The 12174-nt window shown below is 41.8% G+C and overlaps 1 protein-coding gene across 11 annotated transcripts in view; it reads left to right on the top strand.

Annotated features, from left to right (window-relative positions):
* Positions 1-12174, top strand: part of RELCH (RAB11 binding and LisH domain, coiled-coil and HEAT repeat containing) — a 129385-nt gene that overhangs the window by 105730 nt on the left and 11481 nt on the right. For all 11 annotated transcript variants that reach the window (XM_075585871.1, XM_075585867.1, XM_075585868.1 and 8 more), the window contains 3 exons: positions 2937-3075; positions 3498-3614; positions 7674-7762. In XM_075585871.1, coding sequence (XP_075441986.1) covers positions 2937-3075; positions 3498-3614; positions 7674-7762 — 345 coding nt within the window. The remainder of the gene's footprint in view (positions 1-2936; positions 3076-3497; positions 3615-7673; positions 7763-12174) is intronic.

The raw sequence follows: 12174 nt of genomic DNA, 5'->3' as shown, positions 1-12174 counted from the left end.
ATGTTGCAAGACTTGCTGACCTTGGTGCCGAAATTAGGAGCGGCTGATGCGGCTGGTGTGCGGCTTCATTGCAGCTACCGTGCTCATGGCCAGAGGACAGTACATTTTCCAGAATGATGAACTCAGCGGGGATCCCTGTTTCTGAATGGGACACCCGCAGCGTTATTGCTACCGGGCCAGTCACCAATCTGTAAGAGCTGCGCACAGAGAAGCAGTCTCTCTCTCTGTGTCTCCCCACGCAGCTCATACTGCCGTTCTCGCGCCTGTTATTATTTTTTGTGCATAGGATTGAAGCAGCGAGTCTCTGGAGCTGAACCCCATAAATTTGTGGTCTGGAGACACCCTGCTTCCCGTGATACAGACCTCCGTAATGGGTGCCAGTATCTCCTGCAAGTTTAAATCTTCAGCGTCATGACCCGCGTGACCGGGACATTTAAACAGCGCAAAGATACCAGCCCCACCTATGGAGGTCTGAACCTTTAGAAGTATGGGGTCCCTGCAGCTGAAATTAATGGGATTCAGCTCTGGAGACCCTGTGCTTCAAACCTATGTAAAAAAAAAAAAAAAAAGCTTCATTAGCGTCAACTGCTATGGTACAGAAAGGGGTTAACCCATCCACCCACCCGTCCTAAAGCCCAAATAAACATTCCTCCTGCCCCCCTTTTCTAGACTAATGCCCAATATCCCTATTAGCCAAATGTGGCTATACATGGTTTTCCCCATTGAGAAGCATAAAAAATAGACATTACAAATAACAATAAAATACACATTACAATAAAAAAACACTCTAGCCATTTAATCCATTCATTGTCACTGTGGCCACCTATGTCCTCAACAGGGGCACAGATACTCACATTGGCAATCGATGGACACCCTATAGTAGTTAAAAGTAGTACTTACCCTTGGCAGGATGAAGGCCTTCCTCAGTGGCACCAACATCCAATAAAGGGCCGATGCCCAACCGTTAAAATACCACCTATTGTACAGTAAACCGTAATTACCTTTGCGGGTAGAAACCGTAATGGAGTTAACCCCTCCTGCTTACCTGCCCTGGGGCAAGTACCCCATCAACCACCTCCTCTACCCAAAAACCATAAAAAATAATCCTTTCCCGATAGCACAAAAATAAATCCAGGTTGATGAAAAGAAGTCCATGATGCTCCGTTGCTTGAAGAGAAGTCACTTGAGTAGATCTTCTTTTCTTTTTTCTTGTAGATGTTGCTTCTTCGACCACTTTCTGTTACATGAAACGTAACATTTGCAGTCACAAGGTACATCCACCAATCGTATTGGTGAATATACCATGTGATCCCTTCCCTTTTTTTGTGTGCTGTGATGTCACCTTAAAGGGAGAGAAAGAACAACCAATTGGGTACTATGCGCTTCCCTCCCTAAAAAAGGGAAGCCATCACATGGTACATCCACCAATTGGATTGGTGGATGTACTGTACCATGTGAGTCCATCAAGATTGATTGAGAGGTAATTCTCGGACACATTTTATGAATGTTCACATTGTAAATCCGCCAATTGTATTTGTGGATGTACTTTGTGACTGTCAAATGTGACATCATAGGTCATGTATAAGGCCTGTCACGTCTCTTAACAGGCAGTGGACGATAAGGCAACATCGAGGGGGTTTAACCCCTTCATTACCTCTGTTAGTAATGAAGGGGGTTAGTATAGCTTAATAGTGATTGCCAATGTGGATATCTAGGCTCTCCTGTGAGATTGCCTTGTTATCAACAGTGACAATCATTGATTTTATGTTTAAAATGTATTTTGAATGTTGTGGTTTTTATTCTTTTATTTTTTGGTAAATGTGGGTTTTATTTTGGTTAATGCCCGAAACCACTATTAGCCACATTTGGCTTATAGGAATATTGGGCATTAGTCTACAGTGAGGGGGTATGTTTATTTGGAGGTAGGACAGGTGTGTGCCAGGAAGGGTTAACGTTGTCATTACCTTAGCAGTTAGCCACTAAGGTAATCAAGCTTTTTTTTTTTTTTTTTAATTTTCACTTGGATTTACATTTAACTGAATGTTCATCAATGTCGATCACCAGATACGGAATAATACGTTGTAACTCATCAATTATACCTTGTGGAGAATTATTTTATTTATATTTTTATGGTTGGGTACATACTGTAATGCGGAGAATGTTACTATTAATAAAGCATTGCAGATTTCGAAGGAAGTGACCAGAGTAGACTAGTTTGGTGCACAGCAGTTGAACATGGAGATGTCCTCCATGGTTGACATAACGATAAAGCATTAACCTTAGCTGATCTCTAAGTATTATTGTTCAATACATTTTCAAGTAGTGTATGTGCAAAATATAACATCACACAAATGGTGGTTCCTGATCAACCTCTATTCAGATAAGTAAGGTGCACTAGGGAAAATGACTAAACTACAAAAAATACCCCCAAATGTGGGAGAGATCCCCCAATTGTATGCATACCAAACCTATAACTTAAGTAATTTTCCTGCAATTTACCACTGTAGTCATTACTCATCTTGGTAAAGGACTGACATGTCGATCCCAGTTCTTCAATAAAACCATCACAGCCCTGTGAGTGCTTGTGATCCTTCTACTATTTAAGGCTACATTTCCACCGTTTTTTGCCGGTGAAGTTGTTTTTCATCCTTGAAAATCATTGTTTCTCCATGTAACATCTCTCATTTGAGCAAAATGCATTCCTGTGTGGCCAGCCACAATTATTCAGATGATGACCATGTCGGAAATTAGAGTGAATGGTTTTAGAAAAATCTTATTTAAAAAAAATAGTCTGTAGATTATCTTTTTTTTTAATTTATAAAAATTACCTAATATACAAGTAACAGACTTTTAGGGGGTATTGATGTGACCAAGAGTAAGGCAATCTAACTCAAGTGTTTGGTATTTTATTTGTGTTTCATACTTTTGTGTCGTAGTTACTAGAGAGAGTTAAGATGCAGTTGGCTTCATTCCTGGAAGACCCTCAGTATCAAGATCAGCATTCCTTGCAGACAGAAATAATAAGGACATTCGGAAGAGTTGGACCCAATGCTGAGCCTAAATTCAGAGATGAATGCAAGTATCGGATATCATCTCGGATTATGCAATTCAACACCATCCAATTTAGAATCAAAGAATCACTATCCAATACTTTGATTTACCAATAATCCATACCAGAAGCTAGCTGAGCGAATTCCTCTCGACTGTCATTGCTGCCTATTTCCCATATTTGCCTTGAATAGTAATTATGGAAATTATAATAGACCTTTGTATTTGGCCTCAATTTATGCTTTCGTGTTTGCATCTCCCACTGTCAAATGTATTGATCCTATAGGAGATCTTTTCTTGTATGAAGTTGATCATGATTATTTTTCGTAAATCTTGTTTGAAACCTCACAAACGCCTTTCTCGGACACAGCCACGGTGAATCAGATCTCTTAGAATACATCTGTAAATCAAAAAGCTAACAATGTATTTTTTATTATTTTTTATTTTAGTTGTTCTTCCCCATTTGCACAAGCTAGCTTTGGTCAACAATCAACAGTCGGTGGATTCCAAGAGACTGGACATTGCCACATACTTGTTTGAAGCATACAGTGCTCTCTCCTGTTGCTGTATCCTTAGTTCTGTCATTTTGATGGTTTGGCACTTTTACATTGAAATAATTATATGGAATAATATATATCTATTGTACAGCAGCAGTCCACTTTCTGCTGTGTTTAAAAAGCTATCTATTTTATCCAATAGCACTTCAGACACATACTGTATATCCATGGATCATTATTTTTTTTTAATGCAGATCAATTCTCTGTAGCCAGGCTTCTTCTACCTAGCCTGGTGTCGTTCTCTCTAATTTCTTCAAACACCTGAGCTTTCCAGTATACGCAGCTTCCTGAGTGTTCTAGTTTGTGTTGGGGCGCCTGAAATAAATATGAATGTATTTTGTATTTATTAATTCATCTTTTTTTGTTTGTACAAGTTTTTCCAGGCAGTCAAACTTGATACTTTATAGAAGTCTGTATGTTTTTCTGGACACGCAGCTGACCACTCGTAGGGAACTACTTGTGCTATCTTTGCAAAGTATGTACAAATGGAGAGCATTTTTTTCCACTTATGCAAGAACTTTGTAAAGATTATACAAGCATCTAGCTGCATCTACAGAAAATAAATAAACATATACATTTTAAAAAAAATGCTGGTTTTATATATAACCATAAATGCTACTTGTACTGGGAAGCTTGTGGAGGCTTTGATTGAAGTACATAAATGGTTTCTCGGGCAGGATCTTTAAAAATGGCTCTTGGCAAAGCCTTAATTGTGTACCGGCTAACTCTGCCTTACACTAGAGCTGCCTTACACTAGAGCAGCTATATCTGTACTGTAATTCTCTTTTGCCAAAAAGGAAACTTGTCTAAGATTTGCAAATAAGTATAATCGGACACAAAGCAAGTTATGGTGAGAAAAGAAAGTGACGAAAACCCTCCATGTACTGTGTACAGCAAATAAAAAAAACACTTGTGGGTACATTTGTATGACTCACAGGTCTGCAACCCTGTTAACCCAGTCTGTGCTGAAAAAACAGTAATGCGGCAGGCATAAGCTTATAAAGGTCCATGTTAAAATGGACAAGAAGCAAAAGGTGACACACGGTGTGTGTGCTCATGTGCATGTCATTTCCCAGAATTCCTAGCGGCAGTGGAAGCCTTGTATGCTTAGTGGTAATGGGAAAAGATTGGGTTGCAAACCTGTCTGAGACATGTGAATGTGCTCACAAGTAGGATTCAGATAAATATAATGACATAGGATAGATATTGCTCTATAAAGCTTTTTTATTTATTTATTTTAAGCACTTGTTTCCCGAGGGATTGCTACATAAGCTTCCACTGACCACTTTGTCTGTGGAGTTCAGTACAAGGAGATCTAGAGAAGACACAATTTTGCACTAAAGCATTGTAGTCCCATGCTGCACTGAATGTGCTGAAGAATTTTAAAATGAATGAGTGACATCTCAGAAATGCATATACATTGCTGGCCACTCTGATTTATAAAATTAGCCGTAATGGTTGTGCAAGATGCGTGCGGTTATCTCAACATAAATAACCAGCTGGTGTTAATAAAAGAGAAGTTCCAGCAGCCTGTCGATGGACAACTGCTTCCTTCCCAACAACTTCCTCTTTTATGCAGTCTTTTTATTATTTTAAATGTTCTTACTATGCTAACCTACCAAATTTTTGTTTGAGCAATATATTTCTAGGTAAAACTTGTGCATCATTTCATACTCCAGAATTTGTAACTTCCTAAAGTCTTATTGGAACCGTTTCCACTCAGTCTATTATTATGCTTGTTGGATCCTTCTGCTGATTCCTTTGCCCATCAGCCTTCTCCAAATGCTAGCAGTGAAACCACGCCTGCCGGTATGGCATGCCCCCTTAGTTATTACTGGGATTTGCAGGACAATGGGTTGGTAAAGTCAGATTTTCTATAAGAAGAAGTAGCTTGCGTGGTGATCAAAAAAGTATACACCGTCACATGCTCCTCTTGTACAGGAGAGAGTTGCATTTTGGAACTAGATCACAAAATAGCATCTAAAATACTAATCGGAAATGGTTCATGTTCGGGGAGACACGAATATTGTTTTCAGGCTTCATGTCTGTTTGCTGGCCAATGATTTTGGTTATAGTTGGTATTTCTCGGCAAGTGTTTCAGTTCCAGCTCTTTGAAATGCCCTTGCAAATTGCTATGTATGTATACGTTTATTTATATGACCGGGCAGGCGCGAGCTTTCCCCCCTCTCCTAGTATTATTTACGTGTAACGTACCAATAACGAGAGGACACAGTATGGAGGTATAATGGCCGCGGCTTTGTTTATTAATAATAAACATAATGACTGGAGGTAGCGTGCTGCCAGTCCGCACCAGAAAGTGCTCGGTGCTGGGTAATGCAAGAGGGGGCACCCGGAAGTACGTCCCGGTGACCGGCCCCCTCGCTTCAACCTGCTTTACCAGCCCCGAGCCCCCTCTGGCAGGACAAGCACCTACCCCCCCCCCCCCCCCCAACGACGGGCCTGTTTAACCCCCCTTAAATCAGGCCCGTACCACCATACTCTCGCTAGCTGCCTCCCTGAACCCTTCTGCCATAACTCAGCTGCCCCTTTATTGGGGTATCTTTCCCGCCAAGGCACCATTGTCTCTACCGAAATTGGCGTTCACGCCATCCTGCTGTCCTGTTACAGATGTACTGTAGCAGAGATTATTGCTGCCATTGCTGTGGTGGGATTCTCTGTTCTAACGAGATATACAGGGCCGCCGAGAAGGGGGGATAGCCGGGGCTTGTGTCCCCGGCCCGCTGGCTGGGGGGCGGACCCGGTCGGCTGGCGCTGCAAATTTCTGTTGACCTTTGCGGGCCTCGGCTCTCAGCTGCCTGCAGGACCTTTCCTCTCTCTGTCCCACGCCGCCGTGCTTCCACTGCCGGTGCGCACCGGGGCTCTGACGTCAGCTTCTAGCGCGCCGCGCGCTGACGTCAGAGCCCTGGCACGCGCCAGCAGTAGAAGCTCGGCGGCGTGGGACAGAGGAAAGGTCCTGCAGGCAGCTGACAGTCGGGGCCCGACCACAACCGGCAGCAGGGCCTTGCCAGAGGTCGTGAGGGAAATTTGCAGCACTGTGTGTGTGTTTGTGTATTAGATGTATTGGTTTTTTTTATGTGTTGGGTAGGTGGGTTTTTTGTATGTATTTGGGAGGGTGGGGGTGGTTGTATATATTTGTGGGGGTGGAGATTTTTTTTGTATGTATTTGGTGGTTGGAAGTTTTTTGGATTGGGGGGTGGGAAGTTTTTTTTGGGGGGGGAGGGGGGGGGCGTTCTGGTCCGGTCAGAACTGTAGTCCTGGTCCCCGGGAAATCTGTCTGTGGCCCTGGAGATATGTGTTGTGCTGTCAGCGGGAGCATTGACGTCTGCTACAGTATGTGTTTTATCTGGAGCTGTGTTACTCATTTTAAAAATTAAATGCACAGCAACGTCCCCTGAACTTTTTTCATCCTCTAGTCCAGCGGTGCGCAAACTGTGGGGCGCGACCCCCAGGGGGGGCGCGACACTGCCGACGGGGGGCGCGGGGTTTACAGAGGCCCCGCGCGCTTCCCAAAGGCACTTAAATTAAGTGCCGGGGAGCTGCAGGGCCTCTGTAAACCTAACTTACCGTGGCTCCGGCGGCTTCCTCCCTGTGTCGCCATGGCAACGCGGCGTCAAAATGACGCTGCGAGGTCATGTGACGTCACGTTGCTATGGCAACGTGACGTCATTACGCCGGAGCGCGGGTAAGTTGGGGTTGGGAGGGGGGCGCGGGAGTGAGGGGACAGCCGGCAGGGGGGCGCAGGGAAAAAAGTTTGCGCCCCCCTGCTCTAGTCTAGTGAAGTAGCCACATTTTAAAACCAACCTACAAATTAAATGTTTCAAAGTTATGGGGATACTAGGAAAAGTAGACAAACATTTCTGCCTTTTATTATTTAGGTGTCTGTGTATACTGTATACAAAACCTCTTTGTATGCGTGTGTGTAATATGAGGAACAAGTGCTATCAATAATAATTGATGTTAAGATTATATTTTGTGTCTAGGGGTTTACAAACCAGAGCTAGCACTTACCAAAAGTAATAAACAATACCTTAACTACTTCCCCTCCAGTTATTTCAGAGGAGATAATGGGGAATCACTTTTTGCCAGGACTCCGGTGTTTACGTGTTGACATGGAACATCTTTCGCCTGAGCATGAGGTGAGCACGGTTTCTTTTAGCTCTATTAATAGATGCATTTAATGGTGTTCAGCTATCACCCATGCGGTCTGGATGGAAATCTAGCAGAGGGCAACATGCTCTCCTTCCCACCATCTCTCCCAAGGGGGAGTGCCGATGTGTGAAAACAAATGGGAAATTGTGACTTTTAATGTGCCGTCAAATTATCCAGGATACTCTGCTCTTGATTTAAATGCATCATGTTGTCTGGGATTTTCCGTGGCCCCTTTATAACCACGGCTCATATTTCTCCAAAACACTTTCCTTCCATGATCTACTCCAAAAATAAAACAAATGTGTGGCATATAACAGATTTTTGGGTAACGTTAGAATCCCAAAAATCCCTACAATAGATCTTGCATAATTACATATAAGGCGCTATTGAATGTATTGTTTAATGATATTTGTTGCTGTGCTGATTTTCAATTGAAATTTTAGAGAACGTATCATGTGGGGACGGCAATGTAAGTTGGTTAGAAGGATTGCTGTTTTTGTGAGTCACGTATGTTTGTGTATATATATATATATATATATATATATATATATATATATATATATATATATATATATATATATATATACACTGAGTTAAGTTATGGTGAGTAAAAAAAAGTGACAAAAACCCTCAACAGCAAAGCATATATCAAATGTAAATATACTGTATGCTCATTTGCATGTCTTAGGCAGGTCTGCAACCCCGCCTTTCACCATTATCACCCAGCACACAGCACTTCCACTGCAGCAAGGGATTCTGGGAAATGACATGCAAATGAGCACACGGTGCCACTTTTTGCTTCAAAAAACATTTTATACATGGTTCCCTATAGGCTTACCTATAGGGAACCATGTATAAAATGGTTTTTGAAGCAAAAAGTGGCACCGTGTGCTCATTTGCATGTCATTTCCCAGAATCCCTTGCTGCAGTGGAAGTGCTGTGTGCTGGGTGATAATGGTGAAAGGCGGGGTTGCAGACCTGCCTAAGACATGCAAATGAGCATACAGTATATTTACATTTGATATATATATATATATATATATATATATATATATATATATATATATATTCAAACTGCTCTATTTCAATAGCTTTGTTCGAAGATTCACGTTAGGGGTGACAATCTTTCTGTTTTTGAAAAATAAGTTATTTTTAATGTTGGGTCGTATGGAATATATTCTTCTCTGACATTTTAACGTTCTACATACAGCACTTATCTTTATTATGGTAACATACTGTACTTTACAACGCACAAATAAAAAATGGTGGCATTGACGTGTTACGAATAGACACACAGGTCCTTATTCAATATGCTGTTTGGGGAGATTTTAGCTCTATTTGAACAGGGCTGAAATACTGACAAGTAGAGAGAGCCTGCCTGACAACATATTTAATAAGGGCCTAACAGTCCTAACACAATATATATTATGTAAAGATGTTCTTGGCTTTATATTTTAAGATGCCTTCAACTTCTTGAGCGTTTGAGGAATGCACGTTTGAGGAATTGATGGACCATTTTTAGTTTTCTCTGAGAAGGAAAAGAGACCAGCAGCATTGTCTCGTGTAGTTGAGCCAATTATAGCCGCACTGACCAGCAATGTATTGCAAATACATTAGTTATCTGTCCACAGAATTTGTACAATATAGTAATAGGGTCATAATTAAGATTTTTTTTTCTCTTCATTTTGTGATATGTTTTGCTTCCTTTGCTGACAAAGAAAAGTATTAATCATAAAAGTGTGATTATTTAACTGTTGTGGTTATTAAAACACTCGGCCGCTTCAGATCTGTGCACAACAGCACTTTTTATGCAACTATTTTTACGAGAACCAGTATTTTTATTTCATTATTACATTTATCCTCGTGCTGATGTTCCAGTTATTGTGCCCCATTCACCTTATCTGCCTCTTTTGAAATACATTTTTGTGTTGCCTCTGCGCCATATTTTTCTCCCTCGCTTTGTAAGGGCATCAGCATACTTGTGTGCTAAATGCACCTGGGATGTATTGCCATACTGTTTATTGGAGACCTTTGTAACATCAAATCTACAGTCTTTGTGCAATCAGCCTGTGTGTACGCAGCCTACAACAAATCCTAAAGCAACAGCCTTAATGGTTATTCTTGGCAAATATGGAATATGATTACACTGATTAAATATGGGAGTGGATAGTGCAGTAGCAGTAATTAGCCCAAGTCTTTCATATTGTCCCAACAAGACCCAGTGTGGGTTCCACAAGTACAGCTCCTGGCAGCAGTACAGTCATTGTTCTAGGGATCATTTTAGTTTCTCCGTGTTTGCTCCCAGTTGGATTTGCATAACCGTTCCAACTGATGTTTGCTGCAGATTTCAGCAATATTTTTAAGATGCCTGTTTTGATATCAGTTCCAGGAATACACATACCCCAATAGGGGATGGGCAGGACATGTTATGTATGGAGTTTAGATAGGCATGTATTGTTTCATAATCTCTGAACAGAGATTATGCAATGAATTGTCTATGAAAAACTCTAGATGTGGAAGACCTTGGTGAAATTGTTAATTATAAAATGAACACATTACATGGTTATGTGGTCTTGAGACAAAAGGTGACACATTGTGTGCTTATTTGCATGTAATTTCCCAGAATCCCTTGCTGCAGTGGACGCGCTGTATGCTAGGTGATAATGGGGAAGGGCAGGGTTGTAGACCTGTCTAAGACATGTGAATGTGCTCACAAGTTATATTTTTATATGCTATACGGTGGAGGGTTTTTGGTCACCTTTTCACCCACCATAACTTAAATAATATAAATATATACACACACACACACACACACACACACACACACACACACACATATGAAAAAGAAAGTACACCCTCTTTGAATTCTTTGGTTTTACATATCAGGCCATAATAACAATCATCTGTTCCTTAGCAGGTCTTAAAATTAGGTAAATACAACCTCAGATGAACAACAACACATGACATATTACACCGTCATGATTTATTTAACAAAAATAAAGCCAAAATGGAGAAGCCATGTGAACAACTAAGTACACCTTATGATTCAATAGCTTGTAGAACCACCTTTAGCAGCAATAACTTGAAGTAATAGTTTTCTGTATGACTTTATCAGTCTCTCACATCGTTGTGGAGGAATTTTGGCCCACTCTTCTTTACAACATTGCTTCAGTTCCTTGAGGTTTGTGGGCATTTGTTTATGCACAGCTCTCTTAAGGTCCAGCCACAGCATTTCAGTCGGGTTGAGGTCTGGACTTTGACTGGGCCATTGCAACACCTTGATTCTTTTCCAGCCTTTCTGTTGTAGATTTGCTGGTGTGCTTGGGATCATTGTCCTGTTGCATGACCCAATTCCGGCCAAGCTTTAGCTGTCAGACAGATGGCCTCACATTTGACTCTAGAATACTTTGGTATACAGAGGAGTTCATGGTCGACTCAATGACTGCAAGGTTCCCAGGTCTTGTGGCTGCAAAACAAGCCCAAATCATCACCCCTCCAACACTGTGCTTGACAGTTGGTATGAGGTCATTGCTGATGTTTTTCCTCTTTGGCATTGTGTTAACACACACCTGAATGCTCCAGACCAGCAAACTGCTAAAACGTCGGCTTTTATAGAGGTGGTCACACTTGCTGCTGATCAATTAATCAAGGGCATTTGATTAGCAACACCTGCTAAGCAACAGATGATTGTAGAAGCACTGTATGCTGAGTGATAATGGTGAAAGTCAGGGTTGTAGACCTGTCTAAGACAGGGGTGCGCAAAGTTTTTAACTTGCGCCCCCCCCTGCCTCCTTACCTGCTGCCTCACGCCCCATCTCCTTGGCTCCTGCTTCAAATAACATCATGGCGTCATGAGACGCACGTTACCATGGCAATGTGACGTCACGCGACCCCGCTGCGTCATTTGACGCTGGTTACCATGGCGACGCGTCGCAGAAGATCAGGTAAGTGAAGCTGCAGAGGCCTCATGCGGTCCCGCTGCGCCACCCCTGGAAATTCTCCTCTTTGCACACCGCTGGTCTAAGACATGCAAATGAGCACACAGTAATATTTCCATTTGCTATATGCTTTACTATGGAGGGTTTTTGTCACTTTTTTTTTTTTACCAACCATAACTTAACTAAATGTGCATACACATATATACACTTAGTGTGTGTGTGTGTGTGTGTGTGTGTGTACCATACATACATACACAATGTTTCAACCGTGTGTTGGAGCTTTCCCAGTCCCCTCTAGCCAGCTGCATAATACTGGCACGCTGCCCATCTTCTGTTCTTACACTTGTAAGGAACTAGTGATTAGAGCAGGAGAGGATCGGGCCAGTGTGAATCAGTCCACAATCATTAGGCAGTTAAGGGAGTTGGGATACGATACGATCCACAACAGAAATATATCTGCT

Source organism: Ascaphus truei, chromosome 2 (assembly GCF_040206685.1).
Source record: "Ascaphus truei isolate aAscTru1 chromosome 2, aAscTru1.hap1, whole genome shotgun sequence".
Taxonomy (NCBI): Eukaryota; Metazoa; Chordata; class Amphibia; order Anura; family Ascaphidae; genus Ascaphus; species Ascaphus truei.
The sequence above is the reverse complement of the archived record's forward strand: the minus strand, read 5'-3'. Positions and strand labels throughout refer to the sequence as shown.